A 16,835-nucleotide genomic window follows, 5' to 3' on the forward strand; every position below is an offset into this window, starting at 1 on the left:
ACTCCGGTCCCATCCCTCAGCCATGCCTGCCCCACCCTCCTCTCATTTTCTCCCCTAATATGACTCCTCACTGCCCAGCCCCCAAACATCAGTGACTCCTCTCTGCCTTCTGAGGTCCCAGGCCCTGAACCCTCCTCTCAGCCAGAACAGATCTTCATGTGCAGGGAGAACGGTGTTTCAATCCTTCCACTAGTGCACGGGGCCCGATCTCTCTGCCTGCTTTCCTCTTGGCTCCCTCCCTTCCCTTCTCAAATCCCCACCAGCTGATGGACAGAGTTGGAAGAAAAACCACTCCCATTTCTCTTTTTCCTCTTCAAGTCTAGTATGTGTTCCCTTGTAGGTCTCTCTGTAATGTGCAGAACATCTGCCAAACCACTGTCAGATTTTCATTTTCAAACCTAATCTATGACCCTCTTTTAGTGCCACCCTGAACTTTCTGCATTTTAGCCAAATAATAAATGCACACTACAGAGCTCAGAGCCAAATGCTCTGGACAAGGGAGGGATTACAGAGTGCTGGTGGTTTGGACGTGTTCATGGGTCTCTGCATGGTGAGTTATGCTTCAGTAGGTAGGACGGGGCTGGAGTTTGGGGAAGACAGACTTTCTTCAGGGAGGATCTGCACCTATGGAAGATAAGTGTTCTGCAGGGGAAGGAGGGTTGCAAGTCTGACCTTAAAGGGGCCCCGTTGGTAGGTGGAACTGGTGTGAATCCCTCTGGGAATGTGGCGGAGAGATTGCTGGGGCTCCCCGCTCAAGGTGATCAAACCCTCGATATGTGTGTCAACATTTCCATGAAGCTCTTTACCACTAAATAGTCCCTAGCCCCTGCCCACCTGGACCTGAAGCCTGGCTCTTAGGACCGCAGACATTTCCGCCAAAAACTGGAGAGTTTCTGCGTCACCTCTCGGGACCATGTTCTATCTCTGCAAAAGCCACTTCCAAGGAGTCAACAGGTCATCAAGGGGCTGCGCCCAGGACCCTCACTTCAACCAGCCTCAGGACATGACTCCTTGCACTTGAGTGAAGGTCTCTGGGGTCTGAAATGGACCCACCCCACACAAATGCTGCTTCTCTTCTACTTCTGGCAGAACCAAAGCTGCCGTTGCCTCACCTAAGCTTTTCCAAGAAGGTCAGACTTTCTCCTCTGAAAATATTTTATTGATAAATTAACTCTAATAGCACTCACCTCCCACCCAACAGCTGTAGAGTCTCCTAGATCTGTCACGGGCCCTTCTATAGGGAAGGGTCATGTGGAGAACAGGAAGACTCAGGCACTCAGGGATGGGATTCCTGGGCATGGCGGAGGTGGGTATGGGGACTGAGGGCCATCACGAGGTCTTCTGAGGATAGCTCCTCTCACTCAGCACCAGAGTGGGGAGTGGTGGTCAGGAGTGGAGCACCTTGGAGCTTTATTGCTGGTGAATGCCAAGGAAAGAGGGACCCCTGCCAGCCTAGAATTGTAGCTGAGGGCATCAGCACCCAGGGCTCCAGAGAAGGTGGCACTAATTCCCAATCAACAGAGCCTGGCTGCTAAAACACCCACCCAGGAGCCCCCGGATGGGGAAGGAGACAGGGAGAGGTATCTGAACCAGGCAAGACTGGGGAAGGGTTACAGTGTGCAGGTCTCGGGCAGAGCAGGCGCAGAGGGGCTGCCTCTTCACAGGTCTATGGTGTCGCTGCCCGTGCTCAGCTCGTCGATCTGTCGGCAGGCGTCCAGGAATTGCTCCCGCAGCAAGGCCTCTTCGCCCTGCAGCTCAGAAGCAGGCTCTGGGGAGTCGCGAGAGGGAGGGGACAGGGCCTGGTAGGATCCTGAGGCTGGGAAGCTAGGGCTACTTCCTGAGGGACGCGGGGGGCTGAGGACGCAGACCAGCGGGCAGCGCGGGGGCCTGTCTGGGCTGGAGCAAAGCAGCATGGACGAACTGTCCCGGGAGAGTCCGCAGAGGGAGCTTGACGATGCGCTACTGCCCGTGGGCCAGGCCCCGGGAGAGGGAAGCTCCAAGGGCGCAGGGGTGCCTGGGGCCTCCTCAGACCTCCCACTGAGCACAGCCTCGGTCTTTGTTCCCAGCGAGGCGGTGCTGTAGAGACCGAGCCCAGGCAGGGCTCCTTCAAAGGCAGGGCCCTGAAAGAGGCCGGGCGTGAGCAGGGCCTCGCTGCACAGGGCCTCCTCGATGCTGCGCCTCAGATTGATTGGGGAGGGCGGGCGGAAGTCCACTGTGTAATCGCTGCAGGGGGAGGAGGCCGGGGAAGGAGCTGGGTTGGCCGCTGCACCCTCCAGGCCCCGGCAGGCGCCTCCCTGGAGTAGGAGGTCGGGGCCCGGCCCTGCCAAGGCGCACAGCTGCAGCAGCTCTGCGTCGCCAGGCGCGATGGCGCTCCCCAGAGGCTCCCTGTCCGGGGGCCCGGCGACCCAGCGCCCGGGCAGCAGCGGAGCCGCGTGGCCGGGAGACAAGCGGAAGAGTTTGGCCCAGCAGCGGGGCGGCACACGGCGGCTGCAGAGCGCGGGGTAGAGGCCCAGCAGCGCCAACGGGAGCGCGACGCCCACCTCGCCCAGCCGCAGGCCTAGTTGGAAGGCCCACCAGGGCCAGGGCCCCTCCAGGCCAGGCTGGCCGCCGTAACCCAGGGCGTGCAGCACCTCGTAGCCCTGCAGAGCTCCGCTCAGGAGCCCGAAGGTTCCCGCCACCGGGGCCGTGCGCGCCGCGCGCCGCCAGGAATCGCGTGGGGTGAAGGGGCTGCGCGCCTGCGGGAGAGGGGTGGCCCCCTTAAAGCCGGACCCTCCCAGGGGCGCTCCGGCTCGCCGCCGCCGACCCCTCCAGCAGGAGAGAGCCAGGAGGAGCCCGGACAGGAGGGCAGCGAGGAACGCGTGCAGCCCGCGGGAGGCAAGCCGCAGGGGCCTCAGCCGGCGGTGGGCGGCGCTCCCGAGGGCGGCGACAGCCGCCAGCGCCAGACCCAGGAGCAGCAGCGCGGCCAGGCCTGCGGGACACCGCGGCGGGCGCGGCCGGGCCAGCAGCAGGCAGGCCAGGCCCAGGCCGGCGGCCAGGCAGGGCAGCGGCAGGTCCTGCAGTAGCAGCCAGGCGAGCGCGGGCAGCCGGTCGCGATGCCCATAGGCGTCGTAGAAAAGCGGGAAAGCCCGCGTGGTCCCGGCGGAGAGCAGAAGCACGTCCAGCAGCGCCAGGCAGGGGGCGCCAGGCGGGCAGCGCCAAGGCAAGAGGGCCAGAGCCAGCAGCGCCAGCAGGGCCACCAGGCCGAAGAGGGCGCCTACCCCGTACACATGGGCCTCCCAGGCCAATCCCCAGCGAGCCCTGGCCTCTGCCCAGTCGGCCTCCAAGGTGAGGAAAAAGAGGGGCAGGGGGCCCTCAGGAGGCTGCCCCTCTCGTTCAGGCAATTCTCCGGCGCTGCAGGACCCAGGCCCACATTCTGGCTGCACAGAAGGGTTCCCAAGGCTGGCAGGAGACGGGTCATCTGGGCCAGAAGTGGGGATGGTGGCGTCTGTGGTCAAAGAACATTTGTCTGAGACAATTGCACAGCCCTCCCCCTGCCACTCCTGTTCTCCCTGCAGCCAGTAGCTGTATGCCAGTCAGAGTCCTCACAGCATCCAGGACACCCTTGTCTTAATTAAGGGGCTCTCTGACCTCTCACCTCTTGGCAACCTACCTTCCCCTCCCCCATCAAGCTCCTCATGCAGTAGTTTCGGCTCTCATTGCTCCCCCCATCCTGCTCCACCCCCAGATCCCTACTTCGTTCATTTCCCTTCCTCACTCTGTGATTCTACAGCAAAAGGTTTTCCTGAAGAAGTCCCAGAATTTTAGAACTGGAAGGGACGGTGGAAGCCTCTAGTTCAAATCTTTCACCAGAAAGGAAGCTTCAAAAGAAAAAACTTGGTTTGCTTTGCTCACATGTGAATCCCTGTGCCTGAAATGGTGCCTGGCCCAGAGTTGGCCCTGAGCAGGTGAATAAGTGAATCTTCTTATTTGCCAGATGAAGGTATTAAGGATCTGCTGAGAGGCAAAATGACTTGTCCAAGGTCACAAATGGCAGAGCTGTCACTAGAATCCATGTCTGAGCCAGAGTCTGAGCCCCCATCCACGATTCCGGAGCCTGTCACTAATACTAGTTTGCTCATCTCGTCCTGCAGCGCTAACTCCCAGCTCCCACCTTGGTGCCAGGAGAAGCTCCCCCTGCACTTTTCAGCTGCTTCCCCCTTCTCCTTGTCTCTTCAGGAAAAGCCCCTTCACACACATCCACACACGGACACACTCTTGTGCATGCGAACACACACATGCAGCAGGAGGAGAGGTGCGACGTCCTGTCCCCAACCAGCACCCTGAGGAGAACACCTTTCCTATTCACTGGCCCTCCTGCTTGCCTGGACTCCCACCTCGGCCTACCCATGGCTGTGGGCTCATTCTGACTCAGTCACAAAGCCATTGGTCTAAGGCTCTTAATATAGATGTCCCTTTGCTTCTAGCCCCATTTTATAGAAGGTGACATTGAGATGAACTGCCCTGGGTCTCGAGACTACCCTTGAACTCCTAGGAAAGACCAACTGCAGAGATCACAGTGGATTAAAGTGCCCTGAGTGAGTGATCCCCTCAGGGGTTGCTCTGGGCTTTGCTCACTCAGACTCCCCAGCCTCATCCTGTGCTCCAACATCTTCCCCACTTCCTGAAGGACAGAGAAGTCAAGTAAGAGAGGGTGAGGAGTAAGATCTCTAATTCTACTCTCCTGGAGCAAGAGGAGTTAGGAGTTAGACCCAAGGATTCTCCCCATGGCCGAGGAGCAAGGGAGGATACCTCTCCCTACACCACCTAGGAGTCTCAGCAGAACTGTAGCTGCAGGCAAGGATGGAGGTAGAAAGATGGTGGTGAAGGATGGGGACAGCCTGGTGGGAACAGGGAAGTGCACAGGAGGCAGATGTAGAATGAGGGGGTGGGTTGTCTCCTGACACCCAGACTCTTGTGCGCCAACTGCCTGGCCATGTCTAACCATGCCTCATTGGGCCATACAGGAAGACCCCAGGAGCACGGCCACCCCAGGCAGTGCCCGCTCATGCTGGGACACGCAGGACGGAGCAGTCCTGAGAACAAGGAAAAGGAGTGAGGAGGGCAGAAAGGGGCTCTGGAGAGAGAGGAGGGGAAGACAGAAGCAGACAACTGCGGAGGGCGGAGAGGGAGCAGCCCGAACTTTAAATATCCACAGCTCATGGCCTGCTGCGAATGGCAGCAGGCGCCCTGGCTCCCCTTCCATCGCATTCAGGTCTGCCATGGGGAGATGCCTACTGCACAGGGCGTTTCAGGATAAATGGGCGAAGTATGCAAAGGCGTTTGTGCCTGGAGCATAAGAAGCATGCAAAATATGACTGCCATTGGTGTCATCATTACCGGCTAATGTCTAGCACCAATCATCAGTTGGTGTTGGTGAGACTGTGACCATATCTGGCCTCACACTAGTTTTTGATTTAACTAACAAAAGACTGTTGTCCCTTAGCACACTCTAAACTTACTTAGAAAATCGACAATTAGTCAAATGAGTGAACAGCAACACATTCTCACTGTATAAACCCTGTTGGAAGAACACTATTTAGATGGACTGATCATCCCTGAACACCTAATGAAGACACAGCCATAAGTTAAAGACACAGCTGGGAAGGGACCGCTTGCAGATGGCGGGTATCAGTATGACATTGGCAGGACCAAATACACATACTCCCTCCCTCATCCTCATTCTTTGGTCCCCTCAGATGCCCTTGCCCAACCCATTTCTTCTGCAAAGTGGGTGAATTTGCCTGGTCTTTCCTTGGCCTTGGTGGGCTCTGCAGAGAGGGAGGAAGACGGTGCCCAGGAGCCCCACAGCCTGAGCCAGACTGCCACCCGGCAGGCCTTCACCCACTCACTGTGCAGACAAGAGCAGCTCTCGGAGTCTGCTCTACTTCTTACCCAGGGGCCACAGGAAGCCCCATCTCTCACCTCTGTCCCAAAGCACTATGGCAGCTAGAGCAAGTTTCAATATTCAGAAGGAGGCAGAAAAAGAATAAAAACCAGAAAGTAGGCAAAGTATAGGCACAGCTCAGGTGTCAGAAGGGGGAGTTCTAACTAGGTACACTGCTCCCAAGGGGCAGGGCATGCTCGGTGTGTCCAGAACTGGGCCACATGTGGGTGGGGACCGGTGAAGAAGACCCAGCTTCTGCCTTTAAAAGGCTCCACTTGACCTTAGGCCCTGCCTCCCCTTTCGAGGCTTCCCCAGAAGGAGCCCTCAGTTTCCCCCCAAAGAGCCCAAGAAGACAGTGACTTCCTAGGGTCCCTCTCCTGAGCAGGCCTCCCTGACAAGATGGTCACACTCGGGCCCTGTGGCCCCTCTTGACCTCAGGGTCAAGGGAGGAGATGGTATGTCAATGTGAGAATTGAGGGGTCGGAGCTAGCTGGGGAGGAGTTAGAGAGAGGGGCTGGCTGGATATACGGAAAAGTCAGGCCTGGTTATCCACCAGCTGCCCAGATCAAAGGGCTGGGGGATCACAGGCTCCACTCTGGATGCCGGAAGCGGCAGCCTGTTCAGTGTCCTGGCCCCATCTCTCTCCCCACCCCCACCTCCAGGATTATGGAGGATGGATCCTATTGTGAGGATGACATTTGAAATATTTAACAACTGGAAACAGCACAGGTGCCAGCCAGGGTGGTCAGAGAGTGGAGGGGAGTGCTCAGGGGGCAAAGGGCAATGGGCACGTATCAAATGGTATAAAAGCCTTTCAATGTGTTTACAACCTATACAACTGTTTCTGGGTGGACTAGCTGAATACCACCTCTGACCAAGGTGAAGGGGCCTAATGAAAGAGAACAGAAGCCCTGGGGTCAGAGGTTAACTACTCATAGGTTAGAAAGATCCTAGAGGAGACTCAGAGAGACTCCCTTTGTCCCCTAACTGACACTACTCCCCACACAGGCTGCTGGCTTGAGCAAGGCCCCTTGGCCTGCTCCCCAAGAGGACTGTGGCTCACTTGGGTTTATCCAAGAGGAACAATCAGGGAGAGGCTGGTTTCCTGCAGCCACCAGTGAGGAGGGGGAAGGAGGGCAGGGCCAGTGAGCTGGGCTGCCTCTGATACTGTCCAGACTCATTAAACCTGCCTGGCCAGTGCTGTTTGTCACCAGGCTGACAGACTGCAAGCCAGCATCCTTCCCCTGAGGCCACAGAGCCTGCCCCCAGGCCCACAGCAGATTCTGCCACTGCCACACACTGGGCTGCAGGGGAGGAGATGGCAGCCTCCTGACCCATGTGCCCGGGAGTGCAGTGACCATGCAGGAGTGAGCCAGAGGCAGGTGCTGTGTCAGGTCTGGAGCTGCAAGAAGTGGGAGACCAGTGGTTCCTAGCGTGGGGTGGCTGAGAGGATTCACAAGGCACAGTCAACCTTTTGCAGAGCAAAGCTGGGCCCGGAGGTCCCTCTCCGTGGCTCCCTTGGTCTCACCTACCAGAACCTCTCCCTGAGCAGTGTGCCTTCTGTCCTGTGACTTAAATGCTATCCCTTCTCATCTTGGGGTTGCGGTGACTGAGAGGCAGGGTCTGGAGGTGTATTTGAGATGCAGGGGAGGAAGAAACAAGGTTAACAGCTATTATTTAGTGAGCTTCTACTTTGTGCCCAGCCCCATGGCAGGAGCTTACATTATCTGGAAGCTTCACAATAACAAAATAGGTACTATTATTAAACCCTAGATATATGAGCAAAATTAAGGTGCAGAGACAGTAAATAACCTGCCCCAGGGTCACCAAGCTGGTTAGTAAGTGAATTGGAATTTAAAGCCAAGCCTCAAGATTCTGGAGCCCCTGGGCTTTCCTCGGCACCCCCAGCCCGTCTTTGTGCTTTCATGAACAAGGATGGCACCTGTCTGTTTGAGATCTTCAACGTCTTCCCAATGAGGAGTCCAGCTCTGCCCATATCTGACAGCACGTCATGTCCAATCAGACAGCAAAGGAGAGAGCCCCAAGGCTGGGGTGGGGGTGGGGGTGGGGCTGGAGCTGAGGCTGTGGAAATCCTGGAGTAGTTTGTGTGTCTGTTTGCCCCTGATACGTTTGTCTACATCCTGCTCTGCGTGTGGCTGCAGAGCTCCCAGAGGACCATTACTCAACTCTGCGTGGGACTATCCCCAGCAACACTTGTTCTCGTGTGATTAATATGTATCTCCATGGTGATGATGAAGGGAATGGTGATTATAATTATGAGGACAATGAAACAAAAGGGTCCCAGAATGCCAATTAGTGGCCAGCATGTAGTAAGTGCTCAATAAGTAACTGTCAAGTTCAAATGAATGGGACACTTACCTAGTGATGCTGTTGCAACAGAGGCAGAACTTAGGGAAGCAGTTGGGTCTAGTGGGCCTGGGCTTGGGAGCTTTGTCTCCGGGAAGGATGAGGGCAGGGACAGAGTGGTACCAAATAACCCTGCAAAGGAGCACACGGGGTTTGAGTGCCATCTTACCAGCCAGCCTTGGTCTCTGGGCTTTTGGTGAAAAGTCTGTCCTTCCCCAGACCTTGCCCTAAGAGAGCCATTGTCCCAGGAATTATAGCCACATGTCCGCCAGGAGTTAAGCTCCAAGGGCCAAACCAGACTCAGTATGGCAAAGAGGGAATTTCCTCCTGGGAGCAGTGGCCCAGGCCCCAGGGCCTGGAGGAAGCAATGCAGACCTTCCCTTGAGTGAAGGACAAAAGGAAAAGGCAAGTGCTGGTTAGGCCCCTAGTACAGTGCCTGAAGTGTAGAGATATTCTGTAAGTGTTCATTGCAATGAAATAAACACTCACCTGGAGAATCCGAGACTCTGGAGGCAGAGCTTGGGGATGTAGTGGGGCCTGGGGGGCTCGCACCTGAGAAGTTCCGGAGTGGGGACAGAGTAGTGCCAAAGAACCCTGCAAAAGGAGCCCTGGCTGAAGTTTTCTCTACCTGCCAGGCAGCCCAGCAGGGGCTCTCCTCAGGATAGAGTGGGTACTCACCAAAGGGCCCCAGGCGCCCAGCGATCTCTGCCAGGCTGGCCCGCAGACTGGGCAGCAGGGGCAACGTTCGATGCCCTAGTGTGGGGGCTGCGCCTGCTCTCAGCGCCATGTCAAACTTCAGTTCCAGCTCAGTCTGGTGGGGCCTGGGGGCACTGGATGAAGGTGCTGTAGCTGTCAGAGCAGTATCCCAGGTCACAGTGCCCATCCTGGGCTGATAGGGAGCAGTAGGCGGGTCGGTGGGCTCAGAGAGGGGAGATGTGGATTCCAGAGGCAGGGAGGAGGCCCAGGGACTAGGGCTGCCTTCAGCAGAGCCCCACTCTGGGGGGGAGTTCCCGAGGGAGCTCACCAGCAGTTCCCAAAAGGGGTCAGTCCTCAGTCCTCTGACCACCTCTTCCTCCAGGTCCTGGCTCAGCCCAGGAGAGAGTGGCTGGGTCTCCGTGACAGGGCTCCCCCAGGCAGCAGCAGGTCCCCGAAGGTGAAATTTGAAGTTAAGTCCCAGGTTGAGAGAGAGCATCGAGGTCTCACTCTGAGGTGGTGGGGTCAGAGTGGTGAGAGGGGCACCTGGGACGGAGGAGGCAGGCTGGGGGCCTACAGGAGCAGCAAGCAGGACCGCAAAGAACAGCCCCAGCCCCAGACAGCCGTGCCCTGCCATGGCCCTACTTGGTCTCAGGTGGCCTCAGCAGGCAGGGGACTCTTCAGCACCTTTTCAGCACGAAAGTCCTGGAGAGAGGAGAGGCACCTTGAGCCCTGGTTACCTGGGATGGAATGCCTCAGAGAGAGGCTTCTGATAGCAGAGAAGCAGGTAGTGGGGGCGGGATGCAAAGGGTTCTGCCTGGGAAGAGCTGCCAGCTCCTTCCTCCATTCAGGCCCCAGTACAAATCTCTCCCTGCAGTTTCCCTAAGGCTCCCTCTCCCTAAGCCCCTGCCTCCCCCTCCTGCTCAACTTGGGGGCTGGGGTATGGCAGCAACCAGCTGCTCTCATCCTTGACTGATAGTAGATGGGATGGACTTGACTCCCAGATTCAGGTCCCTTCCCTCCCTTCTCTATCATTCCCTTCCACCCTCAAATGTGTATTGAGGCCACTGTGTGCCCAGCACCCTTCTGGTAATACAACTGAGAACAAGCTAACCCTCAGGGATGAGACTCAACCTAACCCCACCCCACCTTGGGCCCCAGCCTTAGATGTTGGCCCTCTCTTCACTCCTACCCAGGAGCACAGGGCTGAGTGACCAGCAGGGATGGAGAACGCAGTCCCGCTTTCTGGTCTGGCAGAAGCTCTGTCCCTTCAGCCTTTCCCCTCTTTCCTGGGGCTTGGCCTGCTCCCTTCCCTTTAACCCTAGGAGTATTTGGGGGAGGGGCAGCTTGGCCATCTCTGGCTTCCTGGGAAGATGGCAAGGCAAAAAAGCTGGGCAAAGGGCTGCTATAGGAGACTCCTACCCCATGGCCAGAGCCCCCTCCCTTCACAAACATCTGGTGGGGGTAGGTGAGGGTGAGCCAGGGACGCACGTGCACCTGGCCCCTTACATCATACGCACAGCCACACCTAACACCCATGACACACTCACCCACTCACCCTTCACACAGCCCTGTTCACAAGTGCTCGCACACACTCAGTCCTGCTGAGGCCCCTACCTCCTGTATATGTTCGGACCAAGCTCTGTGAGCTTCCGAGCCTCCCGTCTGTCTCACTCACCCCCCCCCCACACACACACCTCACAGCCACACAGTATTTACAAGTCACACTGAGAGGTACACGCCCCTACACACATTCACACACCCCTTACAGAGACACATTACCCACAACATCTCCCCCCACCCCACACACACCCCCATGCATACACACCCTGCAGGCGCGCACACACACGCACACACACGCGCGCACACACATCCTGCACGACTGGCCGACCTGCTCCTCTCGCCCCCTCCCGGAGGCGGGTCTCCTCTGCCAAGTCCCCAGAGAAGGGGCGGTCGCGGCGGCCCCGGCGCCCAGCTGGGCGATGATCCGCAGGGTCTCGCCGGTTCTCTCGGTCGCTCCCGACGCCCCTCGGCTCGTCCAGGCAACCGCGGCTTCGCCAACCCCGGGGTCTGGCCGAGCCCGACCCGCGGCCCTCAGCGCTGTCCCGAGGCGTGCGCTCCGGCCCGGCCCCGCGCCGCGCTTCGTCCCCGCGGCGCCGCCTCCTGGCTGTGAGCCCTGCTCCCCGGCTGAGCAACCCGCGCCGGGGATCGGCGGCAACCGCGCTCCGACTGCCCTCCCACCCTCTTCCCCTTGCTCCCGCCCTCCCCTCCCTCCCCGCTCCGCCTCCCACCTCACCGCGGTCTGCGGTCCGCGGTCCGCGGTGCGCCCCCGACCCCGGCCAGCAGGCGGGCGCGCACGTCTGTGCCCGTCTCCCCCACGCGCGCTCATTCACCCAGGGCTGCCGATCAGCCGCGCCGGGCGCGGGCGCCTCGTTCTCAGCCTGGCGCCGGCAGCCACACTCGCGCAGGGCGGCCCATCACACACATCCATCCACACGCACGCCTCCCCCGGGAAACACACCCGCGGGCCACAGCACCGCGCGCGCGCACTCGTGTACACAGACTCACAGACTCCCTCTCTCTCTCTGTCTCTCTCTCTCACACACACACACACACACACACACGCAGCTGGCCCCAGAATGGCACCCCAAGCAGGAAGCCACACTGCGTTTATTAAGCCGTGAGTAAAAGTGTAATAGGCACTTCTACACCTTTTTCCTCGGGAGTCCTCACCACAACCCTGTGGGTGTCCCCATTTCACAGAATTAAGGCTCAGAAAAGTAACGAGGTTGCCCAAGGTTACACAGCTGGAGGAGTCTTGAACCCAGCCCCTCTGCTGCCCTCTCCACCACCCGGAGGCTTTCAATGGCCGCCCTGCTACAGGGGTGCCCCCGACAGGCACAGGTGGACTGGCCGCTGTCGTTCATGTGTGTAACTTTTTTTTTTTTTTTTTTTTTTTTTTTTTTTGCTAAAACTGATTTCTCAGAAATACTTAGATTTTCAGAAATGTCTGCCAGAGAGAATGGTGAGCTAAGCTGCTGGTGAGAGGAGGCTTACAACCTGTTTGCAATCACGGGCAGGAGGGGAACCCTGGAGTCAAACAGAGTGTGCAGCCTCGCGCCCATGAGAGCCAAGGCTGCCACCGGGCCGAAGACGACCAGAGGGCCGGGTGCCCACTGACTACTTCGTGGCCCTCGTTAGGCTGCCACCTGACTGATTTAAGTCGGACGGCCTCATTTATGTTGTCTTGAGTCTCTAAATCTCTTAAAATGTTCCTCCAAAAAATGCTCCTATGGGGACATAAAACACGGGGACTCCCTGCATGACGTAAAGCTGCCCCCCAAATCCAGACATGCTACTGTGTGCCAAACACCACGCTGGGTGCTTTAGGAGTCCCCTCACTTATTGCTTGTCACAAGCCACAGAAAGAGAAAAATTATTGTCACCACGCTACAGCTTTGGATGTCACCCCGAGCACCCCCCTTTCCATTTACCCCTCCCTAGCTGCTCTTCAAGGTGCTTGGGGGAGGCGGTGCTTAAACAGTTAGGGGACAGGTTCTTTCTCAACTATAGAGAGCTAGCCCAGCACTTTGCCCATAGCGCATGCTCAGTGAATATTAAATAAGCGAATAACAAACGAATGAGTGATTCTGGGGCCCAAATGGGCAAGGGTTGCATTTTAGAAAGGTATCCAATTTGACTTTGGGTGAAAAATACAGATGATGTATTATAGAGTTGTATACTTGAAGCCTGTATAATTTTATTAACCAATGTTACCCCGATACATTTAATAGAATTTTTCAATTAAAAAGGGTGCCCAGAACTCAGTTTCTTTTCACAGAATTCCCCCAACTGATAATAGATAAAATCAGACCACCCACTGAACCCCTCTCCAGGAATTCCAGTGGCGAAGTCTGAGACTTACTCTGGGAACCTGGACAAGACATTCAGAGGATTTCGCCTCAGCATTCACTATAGGGTCTGGCCCCTCAGGGGCTGCCTGGAGCCTGCATCCTGGGATCCATTTTCTCTTATATACTGAATAAAATTTATCCCACTAGAGACGTTTTCCTTAAATCCTCCTTATAAAATGGCTCATTTCCTGCTAGTCATGTACACTTAAAGACTTCTAAATGGAAAGACAGAAATAAACAAACTCCAGTATATTAAAATAGCAATCCTCTATAGCCATATAGAGTTATTCCCAAGAATTATATATTTTTTAAAAATATATGGAAAAGGGAAGTTAGGGCTCTGGGTTAAGATCGTGATTGAATGCATACTTCTGATTTCACTCCCTCCCAAAACTCCACTAAAATGTTAATAAAGAGGCTCTTAAATCAAGAGATAAACTTACAAGGATGGGGAGAACAGAAAAAGAGACAACAGCCACAAAATTTTTGAAGCGGGATGGCAAACACCCATGTAATTACAGACTTATCGGTCCTGAAGAAAAAGATGTCAGCTGGCAGTGGGAGAAATTGAGAACCAGCCTGATGTGCATTGCGAGCTTCTCAGAAGACACAGAAATTGGCAACCCAACGTACCTCGGGAACTGTGTGAAAGGTTGCTACTATAAGAGCCAGGAGGCGGGGAAGGGGAGGAATGGAAGAGATTAACCAAAGAACATATATATGCATGTGTGCAAAGCCCATGGACCCAGACACAACGTGGTGAAGGCCAGAAAGGGGCGGGGGCTGGGTGGAGGGGGGCAAAAGGTGGGGAGTGGGGGACATCTGTAATAGTGTCACCACCGCCACCACCAACAAAAGGAACCAGGAAGAGAAAGAGTTAGATTTCTAGATCTCTTCCCCAACTCCAAGCCACTGGGGAACAGCCAGTCCCCTATCCCAGCCAGACACGGGAGGATTTCCCTCTGACGAGGGTAAGATAGAGGGTATCTGGGTTGGAGAAGCTTCATGTACAGTTAGGAGTGGAGGTACCACACTGCAAATTGTGAAAGCAAGGGGATTACATGATCATGTCAGGTGAAATGCTGAGTGCAGAGACCCTGAGCCTTCTCCCACCACCAGGCTCTCGAAGCACTGGGGGCAGGACCTCCGTGAAACTGAAGACTCTCCTCGGGGGTATGCCACTCGCCCAAGAGGAAAGACCTGAAGCTGCTGACATAGGCGTTTCTCCCAAGGTGGCAAACCCAACCTTTGAGCTCAGTCTTTGCCTAGCACCCCTGCAACCTTAATCATGGCCAACGATGACCAGTCATCCGGGAAATGTTCTAACGCAGAAGAGAGAGACAAAACAAACAACCAGAGAAAGTAACTTGGAGTGAACAAGTTCTACAGGGAAGAGAAAGTGTCGAAAAGGCCATCGTTAATAGCCTTAGACAGACAACACACGATACAGCGTCCATGAAACAAAGATGCGACAGAAAGGAACATCCAGAGAATGGCAACAGCAACGATTGTGTCTGGAAAATAAAATCAGAACAGCAGAAACAGAAACACCAATAGAAAGATACAAAGATAATGTTGATTAAATCTCCCTAGAAAGTACAGCAAACGTGCTAAGAGGTAACACATACAGGAGAGAAAAGATGTAAACATTAGAGGACAATTCTAGGAGTTCAACATCAAATAGAAGTACCAAAAAGAAAAAAACAGAGGAAAATGGAAGGGAGGAAATCGCCAATGAACTAATTTGAGGGAATTTTCCAGAACATGAGGACCGAAGTTGCCAGATACAAGGGTGGGTCCACTAACACCTAGAACTGTAGATAAAACAAACACACACCAATGCAAATTCAAGAGAAAAATCTAGAAACCCCCAGAAAAAAAAGTAATGTACAAAGGATTAGATATGAGAAAGCCTTTAGATTTCTCAACAGCAACATTAGAATTTAAAAACAATGCTTTCAAAATACTGACGAAAACTGACTTTCAACCTAGAATTTATATCCATTCAAGCTACCAATCAAGTAAAATGATAGGATATATACATTTGCACTCACAGAAGAGTTCAAAAAGTTTACCTTCCATGCACAGTTTCTGGAAAAGCTACTAGAGAAAGTGCTCCACCGAAACCAGAAAGCAAACCAAGCAAGCAGAAAGCATGGGATGCAGTCCCAGGAGATCACCACAGCGGGAGGCAGAGAGCGCCTCAGAGGATGTGGGGAGGACACCAGGATGCCAGCTGTCCACCACGAGCACACCGGTTCAGATGGGAGCAGTGGGACTAACTCAGGAGACACCGATGACTGTCATAGTCAGGATCCTTGATGCCAGTGTACCATCTTTGGAACCTCAGGTCAGAACGTTTGGAAGAGGCTGCTCCGATTCTTACTGGTACCTGCCTTGTCTTGACCAAGTACCATGAGCTACTGTTCTCCCCACTCCGTGCCCCGCTGCCTGCCCAGGAAATGTCCCACTTTGACCCGCTCCTGTGAGAGGGACATGGGAGTGAGCTCAGAAGCAGAGATCACAGAGCAGCCCACTGCCCCTGACAGGATTCCATCCAGACATCCAAGGTCTGGTTACACCACAGCACTCGCTTCAGTGAGCTCAGTTTCCCGGGGTTCACTGATGACCTTGCCCTCTGACAGTCCTGGAAAAGGTCCCTGTAAGCTCTCAGAGAAGATGCAGCCACACCAAGAAGAGGTTCTGTGGCATCTCTTCTCCCCTAAGTCTTCATCTAGCACAAGATTGTCCTTTCCTTTCACAGTTGGGACTATGCCCAGCATCATTTGGGAATATACACACATGTGCTGAAACCATAAACAAAAGCAAGTGGAGGACTAACCGACAAGTCAAGAGACTCCTTCCCAGTGGTGGGGGAGGCAACAAACAAGCACGTGGTTATGGCTGGGGGAGGGGTTTCTGTGATAGCGGTCCTGTTCTATCATATTTCTCACCCTATGTGGTGGATACATGGGTGTTCATTTTATTTTATTTTTTAAAAGAATATATATATAGTTTTGCCCTGGCAGGGTAGTTCAGTTGGTTAGAGCATCATCCTGATACACCAAGGTTGTGGGTTCAGTCCCCAGTCAGGGCACATACAAGAATCAACCAATGAGCTCTGGCTGGTGTGGCTCAGTGGATTGAGTGCCGGTGCCAGCCTGAGAACTAAAGGGGCATTGGTTCGATTCCCAGTCACGGCACGTTCCTGGGTCCCCAGTTGGGGTACATGAGAGGCAACCATACATTGATATTTCTCTTCCTCTCTTCCTCCCTTCCCCTCTCTAAAAATAAATAAACAAAATGCTTAAAAAAATCAACCAATGAATGCATGTCTGGCTGTCTATCTCTCTCAAATCAGTAACAAAAGAAAAATATATATACATTATATATATATACATATATACAGTTATGTACTCTTCTGAATGGTGATACATTTTTTCACTATCAATTTAAATGTATTAAATAATATGTCAATAGGCCAACTAAGAAAACCATAATCATTTTAATAGATATTTTAGTTATATATTAAAAATTAATAATGAAAGGATATCTCCTAAAATGACAAAAAAATGTATTTCAAAAGAATATCTAATCCTATACTTAACAGTGAAATAAAAAATTTCCCTTACAATTAAAAACGGAAATTCTGCTATCAATGCTGACATTCAGCTTCAATTTGTGAGCTGTTGCCAAAGCAAAAAGATGAGAAGAAAAGGAGGAGAAGTAATAACAAGTATAAAATATTGGAAAGGAGTGAAGGAGAAGCGAATATATCGGTTATATTGTGAAACGTTTGGTAAACATTAGAAAAAATGTAATTAGATTAAGGCTAAGTATTCCCATCAATAGCTTTTCTATACAAGGATTGGAAGAAAAAATCATATTTTACATAGGCAAAATACATGAAAGAAAGAAAGAAACTTTCTATAAAATAA

At 54.0% G+C, this 16,835-nt stretch overlaps 1 protein-coding gene across 2 annotated transcripts; it reads right to left on the bottom strand.

Annotated features, from left to right (window-relative positions):
* Positions 1–1,141: 1,141 nt before the first annotated feature.
* Positions 1,142–11,037, bottom strand: PRRT4 (proline rich transmembrane protein 4). 2 transcript variants are annotated; one of them, XM_024555059.4, is made up of 6 exons: positions 10,875–11,037; positions 8,969–9,688; positions 8,780–8,884; positions 8,303–8,422; positions 3,258–3,484; positions 2,031–2,223 (listed from the first exon to the last, which is right to left on the bottom strand). In XM_024555059.4, the coding sequence occupies exons 2-6, from the start codon at positions 9,618–9,620 to the stop codon at positions 2,107–2,109; spliced, it is 1,221 nt and encodes a 406-aa protein (XP_024410827.1). In that variant the 5' UTR covers positions 9,621–9,688; positions 10,875–11,037; the 3' UTR covers positions 2,031–2,106. The 2 variants fall into 2 exon arrangements, with proteins under 2 accessions (XP_053782633.1, XP_024410827.1); XM_053926658.2 differs by having other exon boundaries at positions 1,142–3,484.
* Between the last annotated feature and the right edge of the window lie 5,798 nt (positions 11,038–16,835).

Source organism: Desmodus rotundus, chromosome 6 (genome assembly GCF_022682495.2).
Source record: "Desmodus rotundus isolate HL8 chromosome 6, HLdesRot8A.1, whole genome shotgun sequence".
In the NCBI taxonomy this organism is placed as follows: domain Eukaryota; kingdom Metazoa; phylum Chordata; class Mammalia; order Chiroptera; family Phyllostomidae; genus Desmodus; species Desmodus rotundus.